This window comes from Saimiri boliviensis, chromosome X (genome assembly GCF_048565385.1).
Source record: "Saimiri boliviensis isolate mSaiBol1 chromosome X, mSaiBol1.pri, whole genome shotgun sequence".
Taxonomy (NCBI): domain Eukaryota; kingdom Metazoa; phylum Chordata; class Mammalia; order Primates; family Cebidae; genus Saimiri; species Saimiri boliviensis.
Window position 1 is genome coordinate 87559436 of NC_133470.1, and position 14550 is coordinate 87573985.

General features: G+C 38.2%; 1 protein-coding gene across 6 annotated transcripts in view; it reads right to left on the bottom strand.

Moving 5' to 3' along the window:
- MTM1 (myotubularin 1) overlaps positions 1-14550 on the bottom strand; it is a 113769-nt gene that overhangs the window by 5859 nt on the left and 93360 nt on the right. For all 6 annotated transcript variants that reach the window (XM_003943422.3, XM_074391864.1, XM_074391863.1 and 3 more), the window contains 4 exons: positions 9915-10121; positions 7872-7964; positions 7127-7240; positions 4341-4517 (listed from right to left, as the gene is read on the bottom strand). In XM_003943422.3, coding sequence (XP_003943471.1) covers positions 4341-4517; positions 7127-7240; positions 7872-7964; positions 9915-10121 — 591 coding nt within the window. The remainder of the gene's footprint in view (positions 1-4340; positions 4518-7126; positions 7241-7871; positions 7965-9914; positions 10122-14550) is intronic.

Sequence of the window (14550 nt, forward strand, 5' to 3'; positions counted from 1 at the left end):
TGCCCATTTTTCTCTTAAAATTCAACTAAGGGCCAGACACTGTTCTAGGTGCTCAGGATGTACCAGTGAACAAAAGAGGCCCAAATGCCTATTTTTATGGCCTTTATCTTCTAGTAAGGGGAGACAGACAAACAACGAATGTTAACGACCCTGGGAATTTCACAGAACATTCAAAGGTGATCAGTTCTACAGAAGAATAGAGCAGGGTTCCATGCTAAAAGAGGGTTCCATGCTAAACCGATGGTCGGAGTGAGCTGCACTGAAAAGGTGACCTCTGGAGAAAGACTTGAGGGAGATGAAGGAGGGCATCATGTGGATACCTGAGTGTCTAAGGAAGAGCAGAGGCCAGTCTGGCTAAAGCTAAGCATGTGACAGAGTTGTTGGTGAGGATGCCAGGAGGTCACAGAGGTAAGGGGTTGGGTGGGGGTCACACAAGGCCTCAGAGGCCATTGTAAGGACTTGTGCCTTCACTTTGGGTGAGGTGAGCAGCTACCTGGCCAGTTTCCAGCAGTGACATGATCTGCTTTGGCTGCCATGTTGAGAAGAGTAGAAAGAAGCAAAGGCCGCATCAGGGGGTCCAAGTAGCAGGCTATTGCTATTGGTCCAAGTAGAAGGCTCACGCACAGGAGAGGGCAGGCAGCGCCCACCAGCGTGGTGGTAGGGGGCTCACTGAGAAGTGCTTGGACTCTGAATGCGTTTTGAAGGCACAGCCCAACAAGCTCTCCTGACAGACTGGACATGCGGTGTGGGAGAGAAAGGTGTCAAGGATGACTAAGGTTCCTGGCCAGAGCGACTAAGCTGGCGCTACCACAAACTGAAATGGGGAAGATGGCAGGAGGAACTGAAGTGGGGAAGACTGCAGGAGCAGCAGGTTTTGGGGGGAATATTAGGAGTTCTGTTTGGATATGTTAGCTTTTGTTTCCAGTCCCAGCACCATTTGCTGAATAGTCCACTCACAGGGATGTGTTACATTGCTACCTTCTTACTACTCCAAGTCTCCACAGCAACACAATACAATACTAGTACTCGTATTTCAAAGGGAGACTGTTTCTGGGCTCTACTCTGTTCCAAATAAGCCTTGCTCTATAGCAGGGCAGGTTCTTCCTTGATATTCTCCTCCAAAATTGTGGCTATTTTTAAAATCTCCGTTTGAAATACGAGTATTAGAATTTAGAATCAGCTTGAATATTAGAATGAGCATGTGCAATTAGATAAGAAAAAGAAATCAAGTGACAGTCATTTTTGCAGATGGCATGACTGTATCATTAAAAACTGAAAGAGTAAACCTAAAAACTATTAGAAACAAAAAGGCAATTCAGTCAAGTAATGGGTATAAAATATATAGAAGTTATTGGGTGACAGACAAACACAAACCACTCAGAGGATGTAATACAAAGACAAATAACAAGAAATAAAAACTTCAAGCCAAGTGATAAAATATTATACCTTGACTTCTCATTTGGAAAATGAATTACAAAGTATGTCCTCGCTAGGCATGGAAAAGAAGACAGGCAATCAGCTCATTATGGAAGTGTTTTAGGCTTTAAATGATTTTCATATTCATATCCCTTTTAATTTTTCTAACAAAAATGACTTAAATACCACACAGGTTGGCCTGTTAATATTTGTCCTGAATCTCATCCTTTAGTTACCACTGTACAAAATTTCGGTACATCCAGTGCAGCCCTGATTAACAGCTACATGGAATGCAGTGGTTCCTGGAGTGGTTCCAGTCGCCATGTGATGCTGAGTGGCAGCTGAAATTCCTACTCAGCTTTGTAATGTGACTATGCTTTTGGCATCAGTAATTTCCTCATATTAAATAAAAGTACCAGCTCTGCTTATTGATAGCTTTTCAAATGTAAGCACTGGTCTTTCCATAAACTCTGTTGAGTTTTTATGTCATAGCAAGGGTTGGTGGCTTTTGCTTTTAAAAGCACACTAATCCCGCCTTCTTTGAGGCTAACAGCTCATTATGGGGCTGTATACAGGTAGACAGTAATTGTATACCTTCTGGCTCACACAACTGAATAACAATTTAAATTTTAAGTGGTTAACTACATTCTTTTAGGTTTATATTATATACTTTTAAAAGTCCTATGCGATTGGATTTAATCTATTTCTGTATGAATAATGTTCTACATAAACGATCTTTAAGAAAACCTAATGTACTTAATTCATACTTTTATTCTTACACTCATCCCTGTGCATTATAATCATTGGCTTATGTTTCTGGCCGCCCCCACCAGCTTGGGAGCACCTCACGGGCAGATACCGCCTCTTCTTAATCTCTGCATCCCGCTAGTGCCTGACGCATGAGAACATTCAATATTTGGTAGATGAAAACACAAAGTGCCTGCGGAGATGAAGATGTGTGTAGGGTCCTTCACAATCAGAAAATCTACATAGAAAGGATAAGTTATTTCTTTTCTGAATTCACGCCAATAAATCATAATACAGGCCAATTCCTGTCTCGAAGTAAAAACCCCTACCAGACAATGGACACTCCTCTCCAGCCCAGTTCCATTTTGCCAAGATCTATGAGAATAAGTGGGATAAATATATTCTAATAAGTTCTTCTAGTGATGTACCCTCAAACGTGACCTGCCACACAATTACTATTACTACCTTTATGAATTCAGAAATGAACTGCTCCAAATTCCTTCAATTTCAAGAATTTCTCCAAGTACAAACGGGTGAAAGAGATTACAGGACTTGCACAAAAACTGTCCATATTTTCTCACTGACAATATTTTAAAACCAAGCCATGACAAATATGGAAAAGGCTTATCTTATAGGACAAACACAGTGCTCATCTAGAATAAATATATGCATTTTTTTTTTTTAAGATGGAGTCTCACTCTGTCACCAGGATGGAGTACGGTGGCATGATCTCAGCTTACTGCAACCCCTGCCTGCTGGGTTCAAGCAATTCTCCTGCCTCACTCTTCCAAGTTGCTGGAACTACAGGCACGAACCACCAAACTAAGCTAATTTTTGTATTTTTAGTAGACACGGGGTTTCACCATGTTGGTCAGGATGGTCTTAATCTTTTGACCTTGTGATCTGCCCTCGTTGCCCTCCCAAAGTGCTGAGATTACAGGCGTGAGCCGCTATCATGCCCTGACTAAAATATTTTTTAATACGAAAATGAACACATCTCCTGTAAAAGCAGTTAGAACTCTGTAAGGATTACCATTTATTTTTTACTTGATAATCAAAAATGCTAGAACTGCTGCTAAATAAATTCCCCCCATGTGCTTCTCAAATCCCAAACTAAACAAATGAATGTTCTCAAGCCCTGGAATCTGTCCCTTTCCAAAAGAATACACATTTCAACCATTACCAAATTGCAAAAGCCTTTCATGGGAGTAGCACAGACCCTGAAATGAGGATGCCAGCTTGAAATGGGCATTTCTCCAGTGAGGAGGCAGGGTACAGACTGGTATGCTGCCAACTGCCTGAGAGGAATGAACCATCTGAGAGAGAGGCCACAGCTATGGGACCCTGCTCTGGCCAGCCTATTTCTGGCATTAAAGCTGGTGCCTATACAAGACTGGACTGTCAGAAAAGGTAGTCGACCACCCAAACTGCAGGAAAATGTACAAAACTTTACAAAGAACCATCACAAATACTGAATATCGATACTGCTTAGAACAAATCAATAAACTGATGTACTGCTGAGCCTTTACAAACAGATTGCTTTTCCTTCTGATTTTGGATGGAGTGGAGGTGGGAGAATGGAAAGCCCAAGTGTGCCTTTAACAAAATGGAGTCTTTCACTTCAAAACCCGCTGTTTCCATTTTTGCTTGATAAATGGCCAACTGAATTTTCTCCTATTGACAGGGTAATTATCTTTATTTTTTAAGTAAACACCCTCAGTGAAAAGCAATCTGATGTTAGCTGACCTAGTGCATACACCTGAATGATAGAGTAGCAAACATTTTCTTAACAAGATCATCTAAGTCCAGTCAATGTAAAGAATTTTCTAACAATGTCTATATAATGAACAACTACTTCAAGTGATAAAAGGAAATCTCTGGCTATGAAAACTCAGAAATTTCCTAGAGCTTTAAATCAGCTAGCATTATAGTTAACAATTGCATCACATTGGCAGAAGAATGGCAGTTTCACATCAAAACACATAGTTAAGTAATTTTAAAAAATTTAAATGAAAGTTGAGTTTAGCAATAAGTGTTTTTATAGTCTGATATTTTTCCTCATATTGTTAAAAAAAAACAAAAAAAAAAACAAAAAAAAAACAAAAAAACACACAAAATAACACGATCTAAGCCCAGCAGTTGACACTGCTATCTTTGAAGAGTGCAATTGCACTTACTTGTTGCTTGATCCTGGGGTTCCATCTAATGTAGTAATTCACCCAGAGTTCCAAGTGACGCATACTGGCAACTGGATATAAAACTCGATTGATTTCTTTAGTATAGAAGGGGTTTTTGAATTTTTCTTTATTACTGTTTATCAGTGACCACAAAGAAACAGTTCTTTCTGTAACTTTCTACAGAGAGAGAGAAAGTAGAAAGCCTAAGCCAAAACACACATAACTCCACAAATCATTTTGCAGCCTATAGCAATACAGTTCAGCATGAAATTGAAGCATACATTTACATTATCCTCATAATAGCTCAAAAAGCCTCACGGGCCAGTGAGTGCTTGGCAGCCACTTATCGATATTTGCATAGGTAATGGCCTAGCTTGAAAGCCACAGTTTCTGCCAGAAGAAAGGGGCGCAGGATGCTGTACCATTAAGTGCAATTCACTGACCTAAGTAGAGTATTTCCAGCTAGGTAAAACATTTATGAACAGATGGGTGGTATACTCTTTTTAATTCAGTGAAAAGAAAAATTATCATACGATCCCAATTAGTTTTAAAACTTTTCTATTTGTTAGAACTATGAAATCTTAACCTGTGTCTACTTGACAGTAGGCATCTGGACAGTTATTTTAATCAACCATCCAGATATTTAATCTACATGTGAACATCCATATATTTGAAAACATCTGGATAACTGACTGCGTGAAGTCTTCACTTGTTAGCCTACTGTCTGTCATTTCATAAAGATATTCACATTTTCATTGTTTTTTTTTTCTTGCAGGCTTTTACAAAATTTTGACCATAAACTAGAGAGGAAACAAAAACAAAAACCAAAGCTAGGGAAATAAAAATACAGGAATTAAAATTACCAAAGGTAGAATCTGAAACTTTTCCTAGTAATGACTTTAATAAGAAAAGAGCAATAAACTAAAACTGGAAGCCAATAAGAACATCCCAAAATAAGTGACTAAAGACATTTCTTCAACATATGGATGGATTTGATTTCATGAATAATAACAGCATAATTTTGCCTTTCTTTGAATCCACTTAAACCTCAGTTGCACCTTTTTCATGCCAAAATCTATACCACATTGTGTTTATGTGAATGTTACTTTGTTTTTATTTTTATATATGCACATACTTTAAAAAGTCAAATAGTTTGACAAGGTTATGAGAAAAAGAGCTCTCTCTCACCTCTTTTCCCAGAAACAACATTTTCCCCCAGTATTACTGAGGTACAACTGACAAATAAAAATTGTATATGTTTAAGGTATATACAATGTGATGTTCTGATATATGCATACATTATGAAATAATCACTGAAATCAAATGAATTAACATCTGTCACTTCATATAGATACCAATTTTTTTGTAGTGAGAACACTTGAGATCCACTATTTTAGCAAATTTCAAAAACACATTATTATTAACTATAATCACCATACTGCACATTAGTTGTTCAGTACTTATAACTGAAGGTTTGTATCTTTTGATCACTATGTCCCCCTTTCCCTTACCCCTTTCCCCAGTCCCTGGTAACTACCTTTCTACTCTGTTTACTATAGGTTCAAGTTTTCTTAGATTCCACACATAAGGGAGATCATATAGTACTTTTCTTTCTGTGCCTAGTTTATTTCGCTTAGCAAAATGTCCTCCAGATTTACTTATGCTGTTGTAAATGGTAGGATTTCCTTTTGAATAGTAGTCCACTGTATATAGGTACTATGTTTTCTTCATCTACTCAACTGTTGATGGACACAAGTTGAATCCATATCTTGGCTACTGTGAATGGTGCTGCAATATACATGAGATTGCAGATACCTCTTTGACATAATGATTTCATTTCCTTTAGATATGTTCCCAGTAGTGGGAGTGCTGGATCATATGGTAGCTATATTTTCACTTTTGGGAAAACCTCTGTCATGGTTTGAATATTTGTCCTCTCCAAACCTCATGCTGAAATCTGATCCCTAGGGTGGGTTCAGTGGCTTACACCTATAATCCCAGCACTTTAGGAGGCTGAGGTGGGTGGATCACTTGAGGTCAGGTGTTCCAGACCAGCCTGGGTGACATGGCAAAACCCCATCTCTACTAAAAATACAGGAATTAGCCGGCTGTGATGGAGTGTGCCTGTGGTCCCAGCTACTCAGGAGGCTGAGGTGGGAGAATCTTGCTTGAGCCTGGGAGGTGGAGGTTGCAGTGAGCCAAGATTGTGTCACTGTACTCCCAGCCTGGGTGACCAAGTGAAACCCTGTCTCAAAAAAAAGAAAAAGAAAAAGAAACCTGATTCCCAATTTTGGAGGTGGGGCCTAGTGGGAGGTATTTGGGTCATGAGGACAAGTTCTCATGAACAAACTGAATTATCTCTTAGGGGTTTGTTCTCACTCTATTAGTTCCCGAGAGAACTGGTTGTTAGAAAGAGCCGGGCACCCTCTCCCCTCTTGCTTCCTCTCTCACCGTATGATCTCTACATACTGGCTCTCCTTCACCTTCTACCATGAGTGGAAGCAGCCTGAGGCCCACACCAGAAACTAAGTAGATGGCACCATGCTTCTTGTACAGCTTGCAGAACTGTGAGTCAATTAAACCTCTTTTCTTTATAAGTTACCCAGCCTCAGGTATTCCTTTATAGAACACAAATTACATAAATGCATACCTTTATGTAATTCCTCCTCTTTGAAGACAAAGACAGTATCTTACAAGCTATCATATTCTTTATATTTCATGGCAGACTGCATAGATTTTGGCAAGCCTAATGTACAAAAGAAAAAAAAAATAGCATTTTTACTCACCTGTCTTTCTCGAGCAGATTCACAGTTGAATAAGAAAGTACCAAATCGGCAACTATACAGATGATCCAAAATTATAATCAAAAATTGTTCATTGAATTCAAAAGCTGTAGGGAACTAAACAAAAACAAGCAAATAAAGCATGAAACACTGGGACTGAAACTTGACAAAATTAAAAAGATACACCGTAGAAGTAAACAAAGGCTGCCACATTGTAGGTTCTAGGAAGGACAGCAGAGGCTGTCATCTACATGCACACTAGAGTTCTTTTTTTGGCACTTTACATAGGACCGAACAGTTTAAGCAAGTGTTAAATAAAGCAATAAAGAAGAAAAGGAGATAAACAGGCTGATTTTCTGGGTTCTCCTGCGTGTACAGTACAGTTTAGGTATTAAGGTATTTAAGGTATTATGAGTTAGCAGACACAGCTATATATAAGTGTCAGTGTAGAATGTATGACAGGACAACTTGGTATTGTCAATTCCATTGATCTTCCATTAGTAGAGATAACAGAGTTAAATATTTAAGTTTTAAAACTTTATTAGGGAAAATCCCAGATATATCAATGGTAGCAGGAATAAAAAGGTGAACACTTGTGTAGCCGGATTCTGCAATTATTCACACATGATCAGTCTTGCTTCATCTCCATCTCTACCCGTATTATTTTGGGGTCAAATCCCAACCAGTATATTAAAATGTTTAATTTAAACATTAAGTTGAATGTATTTTCATCCCACATGTTCCTTACTTGTTTTGACATCTGCCATACACAATCAATAAACTGGAGAAAAATAGGAGAACGGTCAGCGTCCGTATGGTTTTTATCACCATGACCTATTCTCTGAAATAAATTGATGAAGATAGTTTGTTTTAATTAATGAGTACAAAACTGAGAAAAGCATATAACACACAAAATGTGATAATACAATCAGCAATCTGCCTTCTAAATGCCAAGTTTCTCAGACAGGAAATAATATATACTTCCATGGCAATATAGGCAATGTAAGGTTTCAAAATAATGGAAATTAAGTATATAAACATCTGTAAAATACCAATAAAAACTGGCAAATCATCATCATCCTAGGTGATTGTTACAACTGTTTCATATAGTTGGAATTTTGTACAAGTCTTGAACAGCTATAGATAGAATAGTCATGATTATCCTACTTAGCACATTAGCAATACACTCAAGCTAGCTCCTTCAATTGCAAAGAGAACAATCCTAAAGTTTCCAGACTTAAAGTCATGTCCAAAAGGTATGATTATTAGAATGAAACACTCTTTCTCTCCTAAAAACAAGACAAAACCAAAAAATCTCACAATGTATTCATTTACTAAACAATGATTCTTTCTATGGCTGGGCGCGGTGGCTCATGTCTGTAATCCCAGCACTTTGGAAAGGCAAGGCCGGCAGATCACCTGAGGTCAGGAGTTTGAGACCAGCCTGGCTAACATGGTGAAACCCCATTCCTACTGAAAACACAAAAAATCAGCCAGGTGTAGTGGCACCCGCCTGTGATCCTGGCTACTCGGGAGGCTAAGGCAGGAGAATCACTTGAACTTGCAGTGAGCCAAGATCATGCCATTGCACTCCAGCTTGGGCAACAAGAGGAAAACTCTGTCTCAAAAAAAAAAAAAAAAAAGATTCTACTTGAAAATGTTATTCACACTATGAAACTTGGATGAAGGCTAAAATGATACATAAAGGAGTGTTTCTGAAACAGTAGTCTACAAATCCCCCTCATGAGAATCACTGAGGGGCTGGGTGAAAATGTGTATTCAAAGGGCATCTGGAAATAAGACCTAGGAATATGAATTTTTTTTTTTCTTTAAAAATGGAGTCTTTGCTCTGTCACCCAGGCTGGAGTGCAGTGGCATGATGTCAGTTCACTGCAACCTTTGCCTCCTGGGTTCAAGCAATTCTCCTGCCGCAGCCTTCTAAGTAGCTGGGACTACAGGTGCATGCCACCATGCCCGTTTTTTTTTTTTTCCTTTGTATTTTTAGTAGAAACAGGGTTTCACTCTGTTAGCCAGGATAGTTTCGATCTCCTGACCTCGTGATCTGCCCGCCTTGGCCTCCTAAAGTACTGAGTTTACAAGCGTAAGCCACTGCACCCGGCCTAATTTTAACAGGTACTTTTGATGATTTCATTAAAAAATTTCTTGGGGAAGTTATTTTTAAAAATTTATTTTTATTTTTAATTGAGAGAGAAATTTATATATACTGTGTATACTATGTTTTGATGTATATATACACATTGTAGAATGACTGAGTATACCAAAAATGAGGATACACATTACCTCACAGTTATCATTTTTGTGGTGAGAACACTTTACAACCATTCTCTTAACATTGTTCAAGAATATATTAACTGCAGTCACCATGTTATACAATAGCCCTTTTGAACTTATTCATCTCTTGATGATTTACAAAAGGCCTATCAGAAAATAAAAAGCCTCAACTGAAAGTCTATAAAATATATTGCACTCTAATAGCTATATTATTTGAGAAAGAATTGTCTATCTTCCTTCTCTTATGACATTTCAATTTAAATATTTCTATGAAGATTGTTTGTATTACTTTCAAGTGAAACTGCAAACAGTACAGATGGATAAACATGTCTCTTAAAAAGACTTTCACTACTCAAGGCATCATGCATTTTCAGACTCATAAATTTTTTTATTACACTCCTCAGATTTTCATTTTAATATTGAATATGTAGTTTGACAACTAGTTTTAAAATCCTGAATGGTAGTGATCTATTTTTAGAAATTAGCTTTGTTTACTTACAGATGCAAATTTATGTCCAAAACTTATCCATTCTTTTTGTACCAATATTTCAAACCCTTCAATGCTCCTATAGAAGCTATCCAACATTAGCATGGCCAAGGATGTCAGCTGAGCAGTCCTGTCCCATCCATCACTGCAATGCACAAGCACTGAGCTCTTCCCTGAAGAAACTTTGTCTGCCACTTGAATGGCTCCTGTCAAAACGAGCTGGCCAAGAAAAATATGTGAGTCAGTAGGGAGCTATAAGATACTGTTTAAATTTGATAGTTTTTAAACCTAGAAAAATCCATGCTTTAAAATATCAATTAATTCCAGAACAAAGATTTATCAAAATGCAACACTAAGTGCTGCAGGATCTGTTGATCTTCCTCTACAGACACTGCATTTGAATGTGCCCAGGTATTAAAAAACAAACCCAAACAAACCAAAAGTCAAACTGCATCCCAAACTTATTTTCATGGATGTGACTGTGATTGTGATAGTGTGCTAGGCCTGTCATAAAGCACTACAAACTGTGAGGCTTAAACAACAAAAATGAATTGTCTCACAGTCCTGGAGACCAGAAGTTTGAGATCAAGGTGTTGGCAGCGCCATGCTAACCAGTAAAGATCTTTTCCAGGTCGCTCTTCTAGCTTCAGGTTGTTTCTTGGCTTGTGGCAGCATAACTCCAATTTTCAGATGGCAGTCTCTGTGTGTGTGTGTGTGTGTGTGTGTGTGTGTGTGTGTGTGTGTCTCCAAATTTCTTCTTTTTAGAATGACCCTAGTCATAACGAAGTAAGGGCTCACACTACTCCAGTATAGTTTCATTTCAACTAAACATGTCTATAAAGACCTTATTTTCAAATAGCATCACACTGAGGTATTGGGGGTCAGGACTTCAACATATAAATTTTTGAGGGACAAAAACTCAACCCATAACAATGATCAGATTAAAAAAAAAATCACTGACCCAACAGGTTGCATCTAGACTATAAAAGTCTGATACAGTGAAATTCATCTTTTGACCTTTAAATTGGCAATATATCAACTCTTACTTGGCTCATAAACAGTAGGTATTTAAAGTGAAAGTATTCTCGTAAAAATTAGAGACTTAGAAGTATCAATAAATGTATGTACACAATGAGTTGCTGCTATGATGTCATGTTTTGATGATTCATGCATTCAGAGATACTTTATAAACCATGCAATATACGCATCACGAGTGTGAGTGCCGTAAGATTTCACAAATTTATACAGTTGTGCAATCATCACCATAATGTAATTGTAGAACACCCGCATCACCCAAAAAGTTTACTTGTGCCATCTAAGGTCAAGCCCTCTTCCACGTTGACCCCCAGGCAACCATTAATTTGCTTCCTGTCTCTGTAGTTTGCCTCTAATAGAAATTTTACATAAATTGAATCGTGCAATAGGTGGCCTTTTGTGACTGGCTTCTTTCACTTAGCATCATGTTTTCAAGATTCATCTGTGTTGTAGCATGAATCAGTACCTCATTACTTCTTATGGCTACATAACCTTCCATTGTATATAGACGGACCACATGTTATTTATCCATTCAACTGATGGACATTTTACTGTTTCTAGTATTTGATTATTATGAATAGTGCTGGCGTAAACTGTTGCATAGACATTTTTGAAAGGACACAGTGTTTTTATTTTTCTTGGGTAAAAAATCTTGGAGTGAAATGGTTGGATCATATGGTGAACGTATGTTAAATTTTTTAAAGAAATCGCCAAACTATTTTCAAAAGTGGTTGTACCATTTCACATTTCCACAAACAATGTATGAGAGTTCCATGTTGTCACAAATGTACAGCAACTTGTATATATTATGTAATTTTGGGTTGGTTTTTAAGAGACTTCTTCTATGGAGCTTCCAAAATTCTAACAGCCATGCAACAGAAATGTATTATGGTCATTTTACCTAATTCAAGGAAATGGAAATGGAAATAGATATTCATTTATTTTAACTAATTCATGGAAAAATCAGACCAAGTGAAAGATCTGATATGTGAGGGGTGAAAAATTACCTACTGGGTATAATGCTCACTATTCGGGTGACAGGTAAACTAGAAACCCAAACTTCACTATATGCTATGTCCATGTGACAAATACATTTACTTCTTAAATCTACAAAAATAAAAATAAAGAAATGTAACTTCATTAAGCTTTACATATACAACATAACTAAAGACAAGTGGATAAAGTAGTGCCAAGAAGGAAAGGTTAATGGGCCTAAGAACGTCTGGCACATCAATTAGTTGTACAAAATCCATTACTCTGAAAATAACTAGAGCAGTTTATTTCTTCAAGCATTTTAAGTATTCTCCTTGAAATCCTGTTTACAATTTTCATTTGAAGTACTTCTGAAGAAAGGGCTGTTGAGAAGCAATGGTAATATACTAGATCACTTGAGTCTAATTTAATGAAGTTGGGGTCCTAATGCATTTTTACAGAGGGCAACTCTCACTTGAGATACTTCCCTCACTTATAATTAAAAAAAAAGGACTCGATCTCAGCCAATTATTTTGAAAAATAGTAGCTGTGTTCCAATGAAGTATTAATTCCCACGATCACTTCTGACAGAAACAGCTACAACTATCTAATGAAACTAGAGTTTTAAAAACACATGGCCAAAAACTCTTAAGTAATCTGATGGACTTGTGACTGATGGGAAGAAATGACAGCCATCAAGCAGCATACATCACTATGTTAAGAGCACTGGCTCTATGGCCGAAAACCTGGGTCTAAAACCTCATTCCACTTTTGATATCTTGTGCTTTGGGCCAACTGAGTAACCATGGTTTCTTTCTCTCTACTGTGAAGAAATGAGCGATATCCCCAGTAGCTTGTCTTGGACTAAAGGACACTTCCCATAAAGTGCTGACATTGAGCATAGGCTCAGTCAGGGCTAGCTGCCATCCAAGATGCCCAAAATAAAATGACGCTTTAAAAGAAGAAGGACTATAGGGGAAGTGTATTGTATTGAAAAGGACAAAGAGGAACTACAACCTCCAGATATCACAGAGTCTGCCTTCTACCCTGCCGGGGCTGTCAGTGAACTAGAATGAGGGTTTGAGAGGCATGCTAAGGAGGGTGATTTTCTCACTACAAAAGGCTTGCCCTGGTTTCATGCATTGAGTGGTGACACCATTTCACCAGATTACAGGTTAGTGATGGCCATGCCACCTCTCTGTCAGCAGACCCAGGGCTATAAGATAGTGTAGGAGGCTGAATAATGATCACCAAAGATGTCCAGGTCCTAATCCCCGGAACCTGTGAATACTATCTCACATGGTAATAGGGACTTTGCGGATGTGATCAAGTTAGTGATTTTGAGATGACAGATTATTCCAGATTATCCAGTGGGACCTAAATTATATCACACAAACCCTTATATGAGAGAGGCAGAGGGAGATTTCACACAGGCAGAAGAGGGGAAGGCAATGTGACCACAGAAGCAGAGGATGGAATTATGTGGTCACAAGAAGCCAAAAGAGGCAGGAAATGGATTTTCCTCTAGGGCTTACAGAGGGAATGAAGCCAAATTATTCCATCCAGTATTCAAGGTCCAACTCAAGGCTATCCACAACTCTGCTCCATTGTCTGAATTGCTATGATGTGACTGATGCCTGAGAAGCCGTGAGTCAGATATCGTTACAAGTATCCACCTGGATTCCCCAGTCTCCTGGTACCTCCTTTGGTTTCCGTAGAGGACAGTGACAGTTTCTTTCATTTCTTTCATATCCCCTTTGCTATAGACAAAACTATAAAACCTTAGAGAGATCTCTTAAAACATTTTCCACATTCCTTAAGTGGGAACTTCATCTTTTGCAGATGGCCTTGCCTCCTAACTTCCTCAGACATCTGAGCCATTCAATAAGACCTGCTTTCACCCAGTCTCTCTTTCTTCTATCTAGCTCAGAGTAGCAACTGAGCCACCTTGCCAAAAACTCCTGTACCTGTGCTCTCTCTTTAAAAAAATATTTTTTTTTCTTATTTGTGAAAGTTATATATATTCCCTGAAAAAAATGGAGAAAACATAGGCCTATGAATCAGAAATAATTATTCACATATTGGTAGATACCTTTCTAAACTCTGTATACATATAACTTTTTTTTGTACATTTAGGTTGTTTCCAATGCTTTTCCACTTTTTTTAAGAGATGGGGTCTTGTTCTGTCATCCAGCTGGAATACAGTATTACAATCATATTAATTGGTCACTGCAGCCTGAAAATTCCTGGGCTCAAACAATCCTCCTGCTTCTGCCTCCTGAGTAGCTGGGACTACAGTTGTGCACCACCACAACTGACTACTTTTTGTCTGTTTGTTTTTTAGTTTTGTAAGAGGCAGCTTTCGCTATGTTGCCCATGCTGGTCTCAAAGTCCTGGGCTCAAGTGATCCTCCTGCTTTGACCTCCCAAAGCCCTGGGACTACAGGCATGAGCCACCATGCTGGCTCTGTTTTTCCACTATCATAAGCATTCTAGTATATTCATCTTTTCAGACCTGTGTGATTATGTCCCTTAAAAAATTCCTGAAGTATTTTCTCTTTGTCTACAAAACAGGCTGAAGCTTCCCATGACTTGAAAAGCCCTTCTCATAGTCATATGATCCTCAACACTTCCCTGTCCTT